General features: G+C 40.8%; 1 protein-coding gene across 1 annotated transcript; it reads left to right on the top strand.

Moving 5' to 3' along the window:
- Positions 1–2,186: 2,186 nt before the first annotated feature.
- LOC147292040 (uncharacterized) lies at positions 2,187–5,077 on the top strand. The gene is made up of 3 exons (XM_086236116.1): positions 2,187–4,639; positions 4,741–4,846; positions 4,952–5,077. Exons 1-3 carry the CDS (start codon positions 2,187–2,189, stop codon positions 5,075–5,077), a joined length of 2,685 nt encoding a protein of 894 aa, XP_086092242.1.
- Positions 5,078–20,394: the final 15,317 nt, after the last annotated feature.

Below are 20,394 nucleotides of genomic sequence, written 5' to 3' on the forward strand. Positions count from 1 at the left end.
TTAATTAATTATGTCCCTACTCATGTCTAATATCATCCCATACATGTTTGTGTGTGAACTCTTAGGTTGTAATATATTAAATCCGGCAGTGAACCTCATTTGGGAAAAATTACCATTTTTTCCTCAAGTCTCCCAAGCCAAGCTTGACGCCTAGTAATATGTCATGCTTACCCAGATTAACTAGAAGTTGAAAGCATCTTTCAGCCTTAATTATAATACAATACAGTCTCTTCGTAATCTTATATTCCGAATCACAGTCGAGTATAAAATTTGTCAACCTTTAATATGATTCTTGAGGCCTATTCCTTAATTATGTATAGATTATAATAGATCACAAGAGCCTACTCCTTGATCATGTACTCTAGTAAGAGATTTCTGAATCTAAGAATCTAAACATTGGTAGTCTTATGAAACATCTCCTCTATTTCCAAGAGTGACAAATCCTTTGGTAAACATGCACCTGTCCCTAAAAGCAAGTGATCGACTATATATACCCAATCTGTACCTATAGCTAGACTCTGGGAGCCTAGGCTAATAATACAATCAAAGTATAGTGATTGAACGCACAAGATAACTATGGTGTCTTAAATCTAGGGACTAGTTGTATTACCAATACTTAATGAATTCATGTTGATGGGTGTGTAATACTCCATTACAAGTATTCATTTTACGGTCATGTTCAGTGAACCATGTGATGGCACCCATGAATTTCTCCTAGTGTCTCTAAAATGATAATCTTCCAAGGTCATAGAAGATTCTTACCACATCATCATCTATATTGCAGCCATTACAAATGGATGCCTTTATTAATAAGCAGAAATTTGATGTGGCTCTTTTACCTCTAAGGGGAAAGGATGTGTTAACACAAGTTGTAAGTATCAATTGTAACTTTGAGAAGAAAGAGACAAAGCGCAGCTTAATTAGTCAAACTCCTACTTCATCACTACTACAAAAAAGCTCATACATATCACTAGATTAATATCAGTTTTAAGGGTATTCGATATAATATGGTTTTTAATATCGTTTAAAAGTTTTTTTTTTCAAAAAATGATATTTAAACTAGTTTATATATCATCAGGATTTTGAATGTGATATATTATGTTGGACAAATTTATTAACCCTGATTTAAAAGTGATATCTATACAAATAAATGATGCTTAAATTTTAGAATGGGAAAATAGGGGTACTGTTCGTGACTGAAAAAAATTTTTGCAGCCCGCGTTTATACACTTAGACTCACACACCCACACTCAGTCACTCACATCCAAACTGAACCAGACTCAAACCCACACCCTAACTCATCATCTTCTTCATCAATCTCTAACGAAGATATATGTATTGAGCTCGAAGGTTAAGCTAGCTAGCTGGTTTTCCAATCCACCCAGCCTTAAGACGTTGAGAGCGAACGCTTGCAGATCGAGATCGATGGGTTGAGCGCGCGCGAAGGCTTGCAGAGAGCGAAGGCGACAGAGAGACAGAGAGACTGAGAGAAGTCTGAGAAGTCGGGAAGTGAGAAAGAGAGAGGAGAGAAGATTCTGGACAACGTCACGAGATCGAGATCGACCCAGAGAACCCTTCCCGATACCCCCACCCAGCCTTCGCGATTTCAGGTATTTGATGAGATTGTTTTGTTATTTTTTCTTTTTAATTTGAATTTTAGATTCCGGATTAAGGGTTCTAATATCTGCAAGTTGTTTGAACATGTATGCATTGCTATTTGGGTGTTTTGTTATTTGGGTGTTTTTGGAATTTTTATTTGTTTGTATTTGGGTGTTTTGTAGATTGTTTGAACTTGGGTCTGTTTGAATTTGGGTGCTGGAATTGTTTGTATTTAATTGAAATATGGAACTTGGGTCGACTGTGTTATGAATTTGGGTATGTGGTTAATTCGTTTGATTTTGGGTTTGAGGTCTAATATATTATGTGGGTTTTGCAATTAAGGATAGAGTTCTAGGTAAAGATATATAGGTTTAAACCCAATACATTGCCAGGCTTCAACTAGGTCATATGGTGTCAATATAATTGAATATTTGATGAGTTCTAGGTAAAGGTATATGTGTTCTTTAGATGAGTTTCTGCTAATTAAAATTGACATTAATATTAGTTATATATTATCAGTTAATATGCTTCCTTTTGCATATGTTTAATTGGGTTCGTATTGAAATGGTGTTATTTTGTATAAGAGTATGGATAAAACATGGATGCATGCTGATAGAAGGTCTGTGGAGTATGAGGAGGGAGTTGAGAGTTTTTTGAGAATTGGATTACAGAATGCTACCAATCCGAAGTACATCCATTGTCCTTGCTTGAAATGTGTAAACTTGAAAAGACAAACCGTTAGAGTGATTAGGGAGCATCTATACTTTAATGGTTTTGACACAAGATATGCAAAGTGGATATGGCATGGTGAAGTTGCTGGTTGTACAAGTAGAAATACAGAAAACGAAAGAGAACCTAGTGTCTGTGGGTCCGAAACAGTAAACATGTGCGAAAGTGCCTTTGATAATTTCCATGATAATCCATACGAGTTTATTCATTATGTTGATGAAGGATTGAGACCCTTATATGATAATTGTGTGAAGTACAACAAGCTATCTGCATTGGTTAGACTATTCAATCTGAAGGCAAAACATGGGTGGTCTGATATTAGCTTTTCTGAACTGCTGGTTGCTATTGGTGATATGCTGCCAAAAGGTCATGTGCTACCCTTGTCTATGTATGAGGCAAAGAAGACATTGTCTGCTTTAGGAATGGAGTATGATAAGATTCATGCATGCCTAAACGATTGTATTTTGTATAGAAATGAGTACGAAGATGAAAGTAAGTGCCCCAAGTGTGACCTATCTAGGTGGAAATTAAACAAGCAAGGGGTTGAGCAAGAAGGGGTTCCGGCAAAAGTCTTGTGGTACTTTCCACCTATTCCAAAGTTTAAACAAATGTTTAAATGTAGTGAGACATCAAAGGATCTTACTTGGCATGCCGATCATAGAGTCAACGATGGCATGCTACGTCATCCAGCTGATTCTCCAGCTTGGAAGTTGGTTGACCATAAGTGGCCAGATTTTGGAAGTGAGCCTAGAAATCTAAGGTTGGCTCTTTCGGCAGATGGGATCAACCCACACAGTTCCTTAAGTAGCCGATATAGTTGCTGGCCTGTCATCTTAGTGACGTATAACCTTCCTCCATGGCTTTGCATGAAGAGGAAGTTTATGATGTTAACTCTTTTGATTTCCGGTCCTAAGCAGCCAGGAAATGATATAGATGTCTATTTGCAACCATTGATTGATGATCTAAAAGCATTATGGAATGGAATTGATGGGGTGTACGATGGGTTTAGAAAAAACACATTTACCTTGAAGGGTATACTCTTGTGGACAATCAATGACTTTCCCGCTTATGGTAATTTGTCGGGGTGCACCGTTAAAGGGTATAAAGCGTGTCCCATCTGCGGTGAAAACACGGATAGTGTTAGGCTGAAACATGGTAGGAAAATCAGTTTTCAAGGCCACAGAAGGTTCTTGCCACGCCACCATCCATATCGGAATCAAATGACAGCATTTAATAACAAGCAGGAATTTGGTTCTGCTCTTAAACCTCTAAGTGGAGAGGAGGTCTTAGCTAAAGTGTCGGGTATCAATTGTATCTTCGGAAAGCAACATGTAAAGAGCAGCCTAGGTGGTGAAACTCATGTTCCATGTTGGAAGAAAAGGTCCATATTCTTTGACCTTGAATATTGGAAGTCTCTTCACATTCGACATTCTCTAGATGTTATGCACATCGAAAAGAACGTGTGCGAGAGTGTTATTGGAACCTTACTAAACATTCCAGGGAAGACAAAAGATGGGATTGCTGCCCGTCTAGATCTTATGGAAATAGGGGTACGACTTGACTTGGCACCCGAAGTTGGGCCGAAAAGAACCTTTCTACCTGCTGCTCCATATACACTGTCTAGGGGTGAGAAACAGGCATTGTGCAGATCTTTAATGGGTATAAAGGTCCCAGAAGGTTACAGCTCGAATATAAGAAATCTAGTATCCATGCAAGAGTTGAAACTATTTGGTCTTAAGTCCCATGATTGCCACGCCTTGATGCAACAATTGTTACCAGTAGCCATACGTTCGGTGCTGCCCAAGCATGTGAGATACGCGATTACTAGGTTATGTTTCTTCTTTAATTCCCTATGTAATAAAGTGATTGATGTGTCAAAGTTAGATAAAATCCAATCAGAACTTGTAACCACATTGTGTTTGTTGGAGAAGATCTTTCCACCTTCATTCTTCGATATAATGGTTCACTTAACTGTGCACCTTATTAGAGAGGTTCGATTGTGTGGACCGGTCTATTATAGATGGATGTATCCATTTGAAAGAGGCATGAAAGTGTTAAAGGGTTTTGTAAGGAACCGTAACCGTCAGGAGGGCAGCATCGCTGAGAATTATATAGGTGAGGAAGCTGTGGAGTTTTGCTCCGAATATTTGTCTGATGCAAAATCAGTTAGAATCCCGCCTTCGCGAATGGGTCAACCAACCCTTAGCAGACCTATCTCAGGTGCTAAGGTACAATCAGTCCATCGTGAAGACTGGGAGCAGGCACACCGTTGTGTATTGGAGAATGCTGATGAGGTCGACCCTTATGTTGAGTAAGTTACATTTTATCCACCACTAACACTTATAGAATAACTAAGTTACTAACACTTATAGTAAGTTACAATTTGTTAAATTTTATGAAATCTATTTGCAGATTACATAAGGCTTACTTGAGTGACTTTTATAAGAGTAAAAAGAAGAGTGAAAAGTGGATGCTAGATGAGCATAACCGCACGTTTATCTATTGGTCACGTGACAAGGTATTATACTTTTAATTACCCTTTCAATGCACTTACCCTTTGTAAACGTTTGGTAATAATTAATATATTTTAAAAGTGTTAATTAACCATTAATAATTAATATAGGTGGCAGATGAGATAAACAGTGGATCAAATGACATAACACCCTCAGTGAGGCGACTAGCTCAAGGGCCACCTATGAGTGTGCTTAAATACGAGGGTTATGAGATAGGGGGTGCCATTATCACATAAAGGCACGTGACATGGTACGTTCTGTCCAAAACAGTGGGGTGAGCTTGGTGGCAAATACAATGCAGGTGGCGAGCGCGAAGGATAAAAATCCAGTTTACGCTGATATGGCTTTCTATGGGGTTATCCAAGAGATTTGGGAGCTTGATTATAACGGTTTTCAAGTGCCTTTGTTTAAGTGTGAATGGGTAGAGAACAACAAGGGAATAAAAACAGATGAATTAGGGTTCCTTTTGGTAAACTTGAATATGATAGGTCACAAGAGAGACGTATTTGCTTTGGCTGCCCAAGTGAAGCAAGTCTTTTATGTAGAGGACCCACTCGACTCTAGCTGGTCAGTAGTGCTTGCAGCCCCGACTAGAGATTATCAAGATGGTGCACATGAGGATGACTTAGGGGACACTGGTGTTCACGCTCAATCCTTTACTGAAGGAATACCATCTGTCGAGGAATTTGATGATATACTTGGTGATGGTGATAACACTTACAAGAGAGATAATTGCGAGGGCATATGGATTGATCACTCAAGAAAACAAAAACCATAATCCATGCATTTTTTTGTCATGTAATTTGATGCTAATTTGTAATTTAATTTGCATACTTTCTACTTTAATTTCTTTCATTTCAAGAACGATTTGTATTTTTTTTTAGGCTGTTTTCCTTGTATTATTTACTAAGTTTACTAAGTGTTAGTATTGATTAATTAATAGAGGTGAGGAGCTTGTGTTTTCCTTGTGTATATCCATGCTTTCTTATAGATGTGTATACCTTGTGTTTTCCTTGTAGAGGCATACTTACTTAGGCTGTTAAAACATTGCTTACAGATGTGTATATATTGATTAATAGAGGTGAGAGACTTGTGTTTTCCTTGTGTATATCCATGCTTTCTTATAGATGTGTATACCTTGTGTTAATTTTCCTTGTAGAGGCTTACTTACTTAGGCTGTTTTCCATGGCTTACTTATGTATGTACTGTAATTTTTTTTTTTAATTACACAATTTTGCTACAGTTTTGATCTTCGAGTAATGACAACACCGAAAGGCAAGAAGGGAAAAAGAAAAGGTAGGGGAACGCCAAAAGGAAAGAAAGGTGCAGTGTCCACACCAAAGGCAACCGAAGTCCCACCTGCAGATGAGGAGAATGTGGATGCCAAAGCAAGCTCAAGTTCGAAGCAAGCGACGATTACTACTGCTGATAGTAGTTCCACTCGGGGAATTACACAGATGCACCATGTAATTGTGAAGAAAGCTTTAGGCCGAAAAGTTCAAGTGCAGTATAATACACATGGTGTACCGGTAGGACAAGCTCGTCAGACTTTAGCTTCATACATAGGGGTTAAGGCGAGGACCACAGTCCCTATTATTGAAGAAAGCTGGCCGAAGGTGGATAAGGACTTAAAAAAAAAATCTGGGAGGATGTTGAGGTATTTCAGCTTTATTTTACCTATTGTAACCGTTAATTTGCTGCATGTTTATCCTGAGGTATTTGCTGCATTTTTTATGATTGTTTGTCCTCATTAACCCTAAATATAGGCTGCCTTTGATCTTCCCTCTACAAGCCAGAAGATGGTGCTGTCTTCAGCTGGCATTAAGTGGAGAACATTCAAGACTAATCTTACAAACAGATTCGTGCTTCCATTCAAGGACGATCCAGAGGCTTTGAAACTCCCACCCAAGCAATATGAGGACTTCATTGAGAAACGACATTGGGAGGCATTTGTTGCACGCCGACTATCAGACTCATTTATGGTAAGCTTGTTCATTTGTGCCAGCTGCTGCCAAAAGTTGTTGCTCCAGCTACATTTGATATTTGCAAAGTATTAAATTTTGGTTATTTCAAGAACCCATTTTCCTCATGATATGTGTTATATTTTGGTTCCTTGTACTTAATTGTAGGAACTACATGAGGCACAAAGCAAGAGAACTACAAAGAGGAAGTATCACCATAGATTGTCGCGAAAAGGATATATAGGCTTGGAGGAGGATTTGGTAAGCTTGTGAATGGATATCTGCATGTCTAGTTTAACTAGCATTTTGCACTTGCATTTTTAATGTTAAATTTGGTTCTATAGATAGAGGAAACAAAATGTGGCAGCGGAGGATCTTGACCGTTCCGTTCTATGGAAGAAGGCACGTGAAGATTCTAATGGGAACTTAACTGAGGAAGTACAATCGGTGGCTAATGTCATTGTAAGCATTCTGACTTGTTATTGTAGTGGATTTCATAATTGATGAGGTTATTTTTGTGTAATGTAATTTTTCATGGACATGTGGCAGGACGAATTGCTGGAGAAAAAGAAGCAAGGAGAATTGAAAGTCGAGGGTGCAGTGGACGTTCTAACTATGGCTTTGGAGACTCCGGACACCCATGGTAGGGTAAGGGCAGTAGGGGGGAATGTCAACCCTACCACATACTTCAACATTCCCAGAAAACCTAGGGAACTAGTCTCAAAAAATGAGTTGGCGGCCATGTTAGAAAAGGAGCGTGAAATGTGTAAAATGTTGTTGGAGAGAATTGAAAAGTTGGAGGCGCGGGAGAATGAGAAGGGTGTTCTTACACCTAAGACACTTCCAGGCCATGGGAGTGTCTCCGATAAAGCAAGCTGCCAGGATGAGGGAAAGTGTAAGGCTGCAGTGGTTGAGCTAGAAAGGAAGGAGGCAGTACACAAAGACGTCATCGCTGACTGCACAGTAAAGGTATTGGTCTGAGATGGTGTTGTTTTAGCGTTTTGAATAGCACTTTATTTATGTATTGGTATGTACTATGTTTGCTTAGGAAAAGTCTTGCAAACTGACTTTGGGAACTACTAGAAAGATTGTTGCATATGGTTCAATTATTGATCTTGCATCTAAGGAAGTGCATGGGGTTCCGTTGGGTGACGCCAACCTGCGGGTTGCAATTGACATTGCCATTGATGGACAAGCTTTGCTTCCCATTCCAGTCCGAGAGGAGTTAAAAACTGTTGATGATGCTGTTGGCAGCCATGTCGCTTGGCCTAAAGACCTTGTAATTGAATACAATGATAAGGTAAATATAGTACGTACTTTCATTACTTATGTCTCTTTATTTTTCTTTCATTACTCACTTAACCTTGGGTCTTTGTGCTTAACCATGGCAGATGCAGAAGAAACAAGTGCCTGGCATGGTGAAGGAATTATTCAAGAAGGATGCACCAGCTGAGAAGCTTGTGCCGACAAATTGCAAGCTACTGTATCGTTATGCCAGGAAGCAATGTCTGAAAGTGGAAAAGCAATCACATCTGAGATAGAGGAAGAAGTCTTTGGAGAAGTCCGAAAACTATTTATCGTGAGAGAGGATATAACTTCCCTCATGGAGATGCAGGAACTCTCCGCGACATGCATAGTGGTGTATATGAGGTAGTTAAGTTTAATTGAAAAGCTAGTCATGTTTTGTCCTACTAATCTGCTCTGATATGTATTTTTTTAATTAAATACTATTAGGCACCTATATGATAAGCTGGTCAGGTCAAAGATGATTGATATGGTTGGTTTGGTGGATCCGGCCCGTGTTTCTGTTGGAGTAGCAAGCTCAGAGAAACGATCAACCTACATGGCAGCTCGTTTTCAGCAAGGAAAAAGCGATCGTGTTTTCTTGGTGCCTTACAATTCTGGGTAAGGGTGTTTAGATGATTAACTGACTTTCTTGAACCTTTTTTATGCCTGTCATTTATTCATGCATGCTAATTATAGTGCTACCCTTTTGAAAGGTCGCATTGGATGTTGACCATAATTACTGAAGATAAAGACATGGTTTATATAATGGACCCTCTTGCAAAACCGACCTTTGACCAGGGATGGATGGACATTGTCAACACGTGAGTTGATGCTCCCTTATATATTTATTGGTTTATGCACTAGGGATAATTTGTTGGGGTGTAACTTATTGTGTTGTTTTGTTGATTCAGTGCGATTAGACAATTCAATGTAGTTACGGGTAGGCGAACTCGCAAAACAATACAGTGGAAGCATCTTTCAGTATGTATTCCAAATAATTCATTAATGTTTTCCTAATTACTATTTCTGCCATTCCTATTTAAAACCCGTATGAATACACACTAACTCTATATGCATGCCACTGTTTTCTTCTTGTGGTCAGTGTCCTAAACAACCTGGAGGGGTTGAATGTGGTTACTACGTTATGAGGTACATGAAGGACATCATTGAAGATACGAATCTTGAGTTTGAGAGCACGGTAAAATCGAATCCAAATGACCTTCACGTACAATATATATTTGCTTACATCCTTGCTTGAAGTTTCTGAAATTTTGGTTAACTACATTGCTTATATTGAATACAGCTGGAACCTACTCAAATGGATTTTCTTCATCAATTATATTCATGTAAAAATTAAAAAATTAAAAAATCAAATTATAAGATTAAGCACTATACTTTCTGTTTGCCATCTCTTGTTTTTCCTTGCAGTAAAGAAGGGTTCCATCTGAACCTGCCTTAAAAAACTGGTCAATACCAAAACCACACTTGGCCATTATCATGGTTGTCAAAATTCTGTTTTCTACATGCTATATATTGTTCCTTTCTTATGTAAGCATTCAACTTGTACTAAGTTCTCTTTTGTTTGTCACTAATAATACATCAAACTTAACCATTCTACTGCATGTCTAATTTCTCTTAACCTTTGAAAAGTTGTCTAGCATCTATTTCCCATGGTGTTAGTTATGTGAATTTGCAAAAGCTAGCTGCAAGCATTATTTTAGTATGAGCAAGCTTTAAGCTACCTTACTATTGAGCTAATGCAATTTTCCTTTGTGTTTTCAGTGGAGCAAATCAAAGATCAAGCGATGCAGTTACACCAAAGACCAAATTGATGATGTTCGAGAAGAATGGGGTGACTTTGTTAACTTGAATTATGTGTAGGCTTAGGTATATATGGTGATGGCTGGATGTGCCATTTTGTGGATATTATAGAACTTAGATCAATTAATTTAAATGCTGCCATGCCTATATTTTGTAAAGGGGAATAGGGAATTGCATGCCTACTGCCTAGTTTTTTGGAAAAATGCATGCCTAGCCTACTGCCTAATAGTTTTTGTAAATGGTAGTTTTAAGTGATGCCTAGCCTAGCTAGCTTAGACATATTTGAAGGAAAGGGTAGTTAGAGATGATGAGATCTCCCCCTAATTTTTGTGATATGACAACTTTTGGGTCCTTTGAAATATATGACATTTGATGAATGGAATGGATTGTTGAATGAAATGAATCAGTTTAGCTTATCTATGCAGGTAAAATTGGCCACTAAATAAATATGCTCTAGATGGTTCAATGGTGTTAACCAATTATATCAGTTTTTTGAAAATAAACCCGATATCAAAACAGGTCACATAATCCTAATTTCGAAATATATTAGATCAATTCTAATATAAAAACTGAAATGCTATAGAGAATAGATATCTATTTTGGGAAAATAAACTGATACCAATCATGGCTTCGTAATCAATTATACAATAAAAACACATATAATAGATGTCTACGATATCATTTTTTATCACCAATACCGATATCTATAAAAATATTTATACCAGTTCCATACTTTTTAAACATATAATTCAAATATACGATATCATTTTTAATCACCAATACCGATATCTATAAAAATATTTATACCAGTTCCATACTCTTAAAACATATAATTCACATATACGATATCAGTTATTAGAAAAAGAATGATATCTATGAGAATATAAATATCATTTTTATATCTTAAACACATATAATTCACATATCAGATATTATTTATGAGAACTAATACCGATGTCTATGATACAGTCTATACCAGTTCCGTAATTTAGGAACATATAAGTCTGATCTAAAATATCTGTTCTTATACACAATACAGATGTCTATGAAAATAATTATACCAGTTATACGACTAAAATCCATATTATTAATATATATGATATCAGTTATAAATATAATACTGATATAATATATTATAAATATATCATTTATTGCATTTTTAACCATCCAGGAAGGGAAAATATATCGTATTTAAAAAAGGAACTGATTTAAAAACCTCTATAGAGATCAGTTCAAAACTGATATGTAAACCAATGAGAATAGATATCACGCTTTCCTATATCAAATTTTAGGGGCCTTAGATATCAGTAAATTACTGATATGTATGAGCTTTTTTGTAGTAGTGCATGTTGGAAGAAAAGACCAATATTATTAGACCTTAGTATTAGAAGTACGTCTCTTTATATTCGGCATGCTCTAGATTTAATGCACATTGAGAAGATTGTGTGCGAGAGTTGTAAGAACCTAATTGGACATATTATATAATAATAAAGATCACCAATAATAATATATGATGTCTTGCAAACAAATCAAAGGATAATATCTATGATAAATCCGGTAACTATAATTTGGTGATTAATATTGTGGGCCTAATTATATGGATGCTTTTGATATCCTAATTAGATATGGAATAAGGTTAATTAACTAATAAGGAGATGTATTTGGTAAGTGATAGAATTCCTATGATGGGTGAGATTCTACCACATAACATCTATATAAGTCAAGGTCCATATTCTCACAATACACTTGTTCAATAAGCAATCTTGCCCCATTGAGAGATAGAATAAAAGGAATTGTTGGAGAGAGCATAAGACTTTGCCTTGCCCAAATCTTTGTTACAAGAAAATGGTAGCTTCAGGTATTTAATCTATACATGGATGTTCTTGATTATGTGTTTGGATTTGTATCCCCATCACTATGCAGATTAAGGATGTTTATAAATTTATGAACTAAAACTTGGTATCAAAGCAAGACTGCATATATAGAGATCAATTAAGGTTCTTATTTTTTTTAATATAGCAAACAAAATTTTTTCCCCATTTTTCTCTCTCCAAAATTTTATTTATTTATTTTTCTGGAATTAAACTGATAAGATGAATAAATAAAAAGTGAAGAGAAAAAAGAAACAAACAAGCTTGCACCAAAAATGGTGCGGCTTGCATTAATTAAAAGCACCAAAAAGTGCGTTGAAGATTAAATGAATAGATAATTGGACCGGGGAAAAAATATTTTCTAGATAAAGACCAGAGGAGTTTTGAATTCATAGTAAAATTTTTTTAATTTATAATAAAGTCATTTTACTTGTGTCACGTCAAAATATTAATTACACTTAAGCATTTCTAATATTTTTTTCCAAAAATTTGATTATGTCAGTGTCTAATTAACTTGCCCTTTCCTAATTTTTTAAGTTAATTTATTTATTTAAGGTAACTAATATTAAAGATAATCAAGAGTGTATTTGATAGGATTGATTACGAATAAATTTAGGGATAAATTTGAATTTTAAAACGTATGAAGTTGAATTTTAATTAAACACAAAGTAAGTGAGAGAGAGAGAGAGAGAGAGAGAGAGAGAGAGAGATTAAGAGAAAGAGATCAACTACTTTGTCCTGATTCTTCAATCAACGATCTAATGCTCCCTCTTAGTTGCAGATAGAAGCCCATTCATAACATAGGTAATTGAGAACTTAGATAGAAATTTGGGAAATATTCACCCAGTATATTGTCGAAATTCTATGAATATTTGGGAATCAATAAGGAAGATAGACCATAATTCTTGATCTTTCAATTCTAGACGAGAAGTTGGGTCGGTTCCACCTACATTTATGAGAAAGCGAAAGTGGGTCAATTACATATTTTTTAAGGAGATATCAGTTTCCATAAAATTTTTGTGATTTTCTACTTATCTTTCTTATTCTTCTTCTTTGTATTTCTTTTTAGTTTTCGAGTTTTTTTGGCTTACACAGTTGTTTTGTGTTTACCAACTTGTTTATCTATTGCCACGTATTGGTACACCTTAAATGTACCAATTAATTTACATATTGGTACAATTAAAATGTACCAATTTATGTATTAGTACAATTAAAATGTACCAATTTATGTATTGGTACATTTTGGTGAGGTGAATAAAGTCTCATCCCAAATAACGAGAGATATGTAAAAAGCATGTCCGATTATGCCTATTCCTAATCCTAAATGAAATATAACGAGTAGGGATCCATATATAAACATAGTACCTATTTAGATACGCTTGAATGACCCCTTCTCATAATTAGAATGTATATAACGTACCCTATTCTGGTCTGGTCCGGTATGGAATGAACTTATAATCATTGAATCGACTCGATTAGAGGCTCGCATGACGGGCTATTAGCTTTCTGGTAGAACGCGCCGTTGATAATTGTGTCATTGTGCCTGGGCTGTGGGGGCTCTCAACCACATGGATAGTTCAATGTTAATTTTCTCATGAGCGCCTAGCCCTAAGATGTGCTTATCATCCTTCAAAGACTACGAGTGTAATAGGAGCATTCGTCGACAAAAGGATCACCCTAAGATGATCATCTCATGGCTATATATTGAGAACGAATCAAATCAGATGGTTCTATTTCTCAATCTTTTTGACTTGCTCCTATGGAACCAAGGTCGAAAAAATTGAGAAAAATCAGTCATTCACAACCACTGATGAATGATTCCTCGTATTGGTATATTTTGCTTGAATCCTTGTTGTTGGTACTAATATTTTACAATCTTTATTAAGCATGATTACAATGATTATTGGCTTCAATTCTCACTTTCTTGATGAAATTAATTTTTTTTTTTTGGGTTCATGAATTTCTTTTCCGATTTTGATTTTCTGGGCTTGTTGTCATCCTTAATTTAATTTTTATATATTGATCTTAAAATTGCAGGAATAAAATGCTAAAGGTATTGGTATGTAATTTTAATTATTGCATATCAAATTATTTGGATATTTCTATTATAGCCTAAAAGCTAACATTGTAGGTTGAGATTAAGACAAACAATATTTGCTTGACAGTACAATTTTTCTCAACTTCTTTTTGTAGAATTATTTTATTTTGAGCACTCTGTTGGGCTAGATGGCACTTGGGTCATCTAGCATATATATGTTTTTCTTGCAATACATGTTTTATTATAGTTATAATTATTATGTATATTTCTACATGTTTGAAATTTTCATTTAAGGAATATATCTCTAATAAAACTTTTGTTATAGTTTTAAGATGCTTGGTAATAATTTCTTCTTGCCCATTGGTGTTGAAATTGTTAAGGTTTTTCTTAACTCATGGTTATATTGTTAGGCCGACATTGTAATTTTAAATTATGATACATGGACATTTTCTTGCCCACATGTTTGAATTAAGTATGTTGTAGTTTAAAGTTAGCACATTAAAAAATCTAGAATGAATAAATTAATTATCATCTTGCCCACATGCGTTGAGAAAAATTCTATAAAGTTTAGTGTTCTATAAAGCTTGTGATGTGATAAAGAACCAAAGGCATTAATAAATCTCTTGCTCACAGGTGTGATTTAGCAGTGCAACTAAAGATATATAGGGTTTAATTCAACAATTATTTTTGTGCTCTCTAGTTTGTTCAATTTTTGTTCTTGTTGATGCTGAAAAATGGTAAAGCAGTCAACGTCGAGTCGAACCACGTAGGCCCATTGACGCGCCACTGAGGATATATGACACGTCGAAGTGGGGCAGGAACGGGTAGCTGGGTCCGACTGGTGAGTAATGAGAGAGAATGATATCCAAAACACCCTGCGCAAGTATACAAAAGTGAGCGGGAAGGGCACCGGTGTGGTGCCGGCCAAAGCTCCTCCGACGCTCAAGTCAGTGTTCAGAGAGATCTGAGAGCAAAGTGGGTGAATAGTATAATAATGATTTCAGTTGTCCTTTTGTGACAAGAAAGTACCTCTTTTATAGTACCTTTGGAAGAATGTCAACCAATCCGGTGATGACACGTGTCCCTTGTGATGACTTGCACTGTAGGAGCGCCACGTGTCACCAGTCTCGAGGATCCGAGTGAGTTGACACGGGTCGGGGCCTAAGAGGCTGGAGCTTAGGAGGCCGGAGCCTATGGGGCCGGAGCCTAGGAGGCCGGAGCCTAGGGGGCCAGAGCCTAGGAGGCCGGAGCCTAGCAGGTCAGGGGCTAGGAGCCCAGGAAGGGCTTAGGCCCAAACAGCATGATGTTAAGCCTTGTGTGACTTGTCGTTATGCCCAGACGATTAATCATACGAACAGAAGTCCCCCAAGTTTCCGAGCAGAAGATACTTCTTGGTTGGGAACTTTGTACACACAGAAGTCCGAGCAGAACGACAAGTAACCACATGCTTGTTCCTGCTTAAGATACTGTTCAGAAGTCCCCCAAGTTCCTTAGCAAGAAAAGCTGGACTGTAGGAAAGCTTGGAGGGTTACATATGAAAGATCGCTCTTTCTTTTTTTTTTTTTTTTTGAATTTCTGATCACCCTGTATTCCGAGCAGTAGACGCTTCGTGTAATCCCAGTGAATCTCGTCCGATTTTAATGGTGGGATGTCGCCCTTTGTAAATGAGGATCTTGAATTAAATGGTAGAGCCCAAATATAAGGATTCCGCACCCATATCTCCCTTTTTTTTTTTGTGACCATTGGAGGAGAGAGAGAGTTGCCCCTCCCTTTTTTTTTTTTTTTTTTCTTAGGATAACCAAATACAGCTGCCTCCCTTTTTTGTTTAGATAACCAAATATAGGCTCGGCTGTTGTGGAAGAGCAGTGCAGAAAAGGGGTCGGCTCGGGTGGGTGGGGGTAGTGCTCGGGTCAGACCGAGGGGCTGAGCGCGCGGAGGCGGTGGTGGGGCTGGGAGTTGCTCGGGTCGGCGATGCCTCGCAGTGGCCTCGGAGCGGATTGGGCTCGGGTCGGTTTTCTGCGCGGGGCAGAGGTTGGGCTCTGGTTTTGGTGGCAGCTTGGAGGGCGAGCACAGGTCGGCTCGGGTTGAAGGTTGGAGGTGCGGCGGGGGGCTCGATCGCGTCTCAGAGGTGCTGCGCAGGGGGGGCTCGGGCCGGATCGCAGGTGTGCGCGGACGACGTGTGCACGCGGAGGCGGTGGGCGCGGGTTGTATGTGTTGCTGCTCGGGTTGGCGCAGTGGGCTGGTCGTCAGGGAGCGCAGGGGGCTGGCCGGGCTGAAGGGGTGGCTGCTCGGGTCGGGCTGCAGCTTTGGTGTGCGCGGACGACGGGGCTCGGGCCGGACTTGGGACAGGGGCGGCGCGGACTGGCTGGGCTCGGCCCGGGTTGTGGCGCGCAGTGGTCGAGTCAGATCTGTGGGCTGCTCGGCTCGGAGCAGCTAGTGGTGTGCCGGACCAGTGGTGTGCGCGGAGGGGTTGTGGGGCTGTTCGGGTGAGTGGACTTTGTGGGGTCGGTGGCACGGAAAACCAAGCTCAGATTTGAGCTGTTCGAAGCACTAAAGGTAAGAAATTTCGAAATCCTGCCAAGCTCTTTGTTGGTGAAATTTTGTGACTTGGAAAAATTGAGAACTGTGAGAAATTGTGGTCGTCCAGCCTGAGGCGGACCTTGGAATTCTGATTGTGAATTTGTGGATAATGTGAGTAGGGGCAGGTGGAGGTGCTGGTGGGTATGAACCTTGCCGAGCACTGGGTAGGCCACACGCCCGCATTTTGGACTTTGTAATTTATTGGGTGTTGTTGTGTTTTTGGCCAGGTACATAGGAAACAAGATTAGTGGGTCGGAACCCGTCTGAGCTGTTGAAGCCGCGGAATACTGGTAAGGATTGGGTTGTCATTGCTCTTCCCTTTGAATTGATATTGTGAATATTGGCTTTGATAAATGGTTGGTGGCTGAGCATGTGAAAGGGTGATAGGGTGAATGTTGTCAAATTGGGGGTATCCGAGCACATACGGGGGGTGGGAAACCGGTATTGATCTGAAATGTCCATGGTGTTGTCTTGGTGTGCCGAGCACTTCCCATCTTGATTTGTGGTTTGTCTTGGATGGGCAGGTGTACTGAAGTCGGACATTCCATGGCTTCCTCAGATGATAACAGTTCTATGGAGTCTGATTGGGCGTCCACAAGTGATGGGACGCCAATGAGGCCAAATATGCCCCGATCCCGGATGGGGTTGGAAACATGGGGGTGGGCAAGTGGTCGGGCAGAACAATGCATTGCATGCCAAGCTACTGCAGGCCAGGAGGCGGACCAGGCTAGGCAAGAGTTGGAGCAGTGCGGGGAGGAGCTGAGCCAAGCCAAGCAGGTGGTCTGCTAAGGGCTGGCAGTAATGATGGGCATGCCAACGTCCCAGAGGGAGATACCCAGGGGGTAGAGCCCGAGGATGGAGCATCCACAGGTGGGGAGCATGACATGGGAGAGGATCCCAAATAAATGTTTGAAGCAAACATGGCTCGGGGGCAGGGGTGGGCGGACCATCGCCCTATCTTTGTTTGAGTTATATGGCGGGTCGGATGTAGCCCGTACCAAATTACAAACTCTTTTGTTATTAAGTTTGTACTTTAGTATGTGGATGATGTTGAGGGTGTCCGACCCGTTATTGGGTAGGATGCCCTTCCTTTTAATACATGGTATTGTGGAATTTTTCTTGAATGCATGGTACTTAGTTTCCCTTGAATGCATGTATGATACTGATTTTCCCTTGAATGCATGGTACTGGATTTCCCTTGAATGCACGGTACTGATATGAGTAGGGTCGGATGTTCGATGGCCCGGGTGCCCATACACACAATGAACGCTTTGAATGAAAAGATGTCCGTGGTAGGACTTTCATTGATTAAAGCGATAAGATAGATGAAATTGAAAAAAGTCCCCGGGGGGTACAACATGTGTCTACTTGTAAAAGTAGCGGAGGTGCTCGGCGTGCCAAGGGTGGCCGAGTTCCTTGCTGGTTGTAGCGCGGAGCCTGTATGTGCCCGGACGGACGACCTCAAAGATGTTGTAGGGCGTCTGGGGGAGGGCAGGTGTTGGAGACAGAAAAAGCCATAGAGGGCTTGGCCTCTTTCTTCTTCTTGACGGGAGTCATATAGCACGACCTGGCTGATACCTGATTGCCTTTGACTACCCCGTTCCACATGGAGTCGGGAACTTGACCAAAAGCAAGTGGGTGGAGACCATAACCCTCAGTTGGTTAAGGGCTGGTCGTCCCAGGATGACGTTGTAAGCTGTGGGGCAGTCGACCACCAAAAACTGAGTGGTTGTGGTAGCGGACGAAGGATACCTCCCGAGGGTGAGTGGAAGGTAGAGCCCACCAAGAGGGGTGACCATGTCGCCCGAAAAGCTGAGTAAAGGAGCAACCGACCGGTCAAGCCTCTCCTGGTCAATTCCAAGTCTTGGGGACGTGGGTTGGATTCTTCCCGGTTCGTCCGCTGCTCTTCTCGCCGAGAGCGGTTGTCGTCGAGCAGATGATGACAGTCCCGATAAATGTGGAACCCTTCAGAGCGGGTAGGATGCTCGCCAGATCGAGCCCGGCTGACCGGGTGGACAAGTCTCTTTTGGAAACCTGGGGTTGGGCGGCTACCTTCCCCTGCGTCCAGCTGACGCGAAACATTTTGGTCCCTTCGGGGGGGGGGTGTTCTTCCTCTCACCACTCCGGAGAGTAGTGTGTTCGTCCCTGTCGTAGGGGTTCCTCCTCTCATCACTCCGGGGAGTGGTATGCTCTTCTCTGTCGCGGAGGAGTCGCTCATACAGCTGTGTTGTGTCCTTTTGGAGGTCGAGCTGTTCTTGGGCTCGTTGGAGTTGGGCTTCCAACCGTTGGATGTATGCCTCCTGATCAGACTCGGCAATCTTCTTGCCTCGCTTGTCACCCAGTGGGGTGTTGTCGACTTGGTCGAGGATAGTGCCTCCGTCAGACATTGTGGGGGTCGGAAGCTCGGAAGCTCGGAAGCTAGGAAGCTCGGAAGCTAGGAAGCTCGGAGGCTCGGAAGCTCGAAAGCTAGGAAGCTCGGAAGCTCGGAAGCTCGGAAGCTAGGAAGCTCGGAAGCTAGGAAGCTCGGAGGCTCGGAAGCTCGGAGGCTCGGAAGCTCGGAAGCTCGGAAGCTAGGAAGCTCGGAAGCTTTGAAGCTAGGAAGCTCCGAAGCTCCGAAGCTCGGAAGCTCGGAAGCTAGGAAGCTCGGAATCTCGGAAGCTCGGAAGCTCGGAAGCTCGGAAGCTCGGAAGCTCGGAAGCTAGGAAGCTCGGAAGCTAGGAAGCTCGGAGGCTCGGAAGCTCGAAAGCTCGGAAGCTAGGAAGCTCGGAAGCTCGGAAGCTCGGAAGCTCGGAAGCTAGGAAGCTCGGAAGCTTGGAAGCTCGGAGGCTCGGAAGCTCGGAAGCTCGGAAGCTCGGAAGCTCGGAAGCTAGGAAGCTCGGAAGCTTGGAAGCTCGGAGGCTCGGAAGGTTTTTTTTGCACCTCAACTGAGGGTAGAGAATTCAATGGGGAAAAGTTGTAACGTTTCCCACAGACGGCGCCAAACTGTTGATGCTGAAAAATGGTAAAGCAGTCAACGTCGAGTCGAACCACGTAGACCCATTGATCCGCCACTGAGAGGATGACACGTCGAAGTGGGGCAGGAACGGGTAGCTGGGTCCGACTGGTGAGTAATGAGAGAAAATGATATCCAAAGCACCCTGCGCAAGTGCACAAAAGTGAGCGGGAAGGGCACCGGTGTGGTGCCGGCCAAAGCTCCTCCGACGCTCAAGTCAGTGTTCAGAGAGATCTGAGAGCAGAGTGGGTGAATAGTATAATAATGATTTCAGTTGTCCTTTTGTGACAAGAAGGTACCTCTTTTATAGTACCTTTGGAAGAGTGTCAACCAATCCGGTGATTACACGTGTCCCTTGTGATGACTTGCACTGTAGGAGCGCCACGTGTCACCGGTCTCGAGGATCCGAGTGAGTTGACATGGGTCGGGGCCTAAGAGGCTGGAGCTTAGGAGGTCGGAGCCTATGGGGCCGGAGCCTAGGAGGCCGGAGCCTAGGGGGCCGGAGCCTAGGAGGCCGGAGCCTAGCAGGTCAGGGGCTAGGAGCCCAGGAAGGGCTTAGTCTTTTGGGCTTAGGCCCAAACAGCATGATGTTAAGCCTTGTGTGACTTGTCGTTATGCCCAGACGATTAATCATACGAACAGTTCTTAATTGTGTAACATGTTCAGGATAATATGTGTTACTTTTAGTTGCTTCTTCGCTCAATTCACCCATAGAAATTTTGAATGAAACCAGCTTTAAGAGATGGAAGCAGCACATAAAGATAAACCTAGGGCTCATGAATCTTGATTTAGCCATTAGGAAAGACCAACCAGCTGCTCTTACTGAAGCAAGCATTATGGCACAGAAGTTGCAAGCTGACAAATGAGAGAGATCCAATAGAGTGGCGCTGCTGTTCATGAAGAAGCACATGAATGACACTGTTCGTAGAAGCATTGCTGATAACGATAGTGCTTGGGCTTATCTTGCTGCCATAGGAGAAAAGTTCAAGGAGTCTTCTAAGGC

Source organism: Dryas octopetala, chromosome 3 (assembly GCF_963921425.1).
Source record: "Dryas octopetala chromosome 3, drDryOcto1.1, whole genome shotgun sequence".
In the NCBI taxonomy this organism is placed as follows: domain Eukaryota; kingdom Viridiplantae; phylum Streptophyta; class Magnoliopsida; order Rosales; family Rosaceae; genus Dryas; species Dryas octopetala.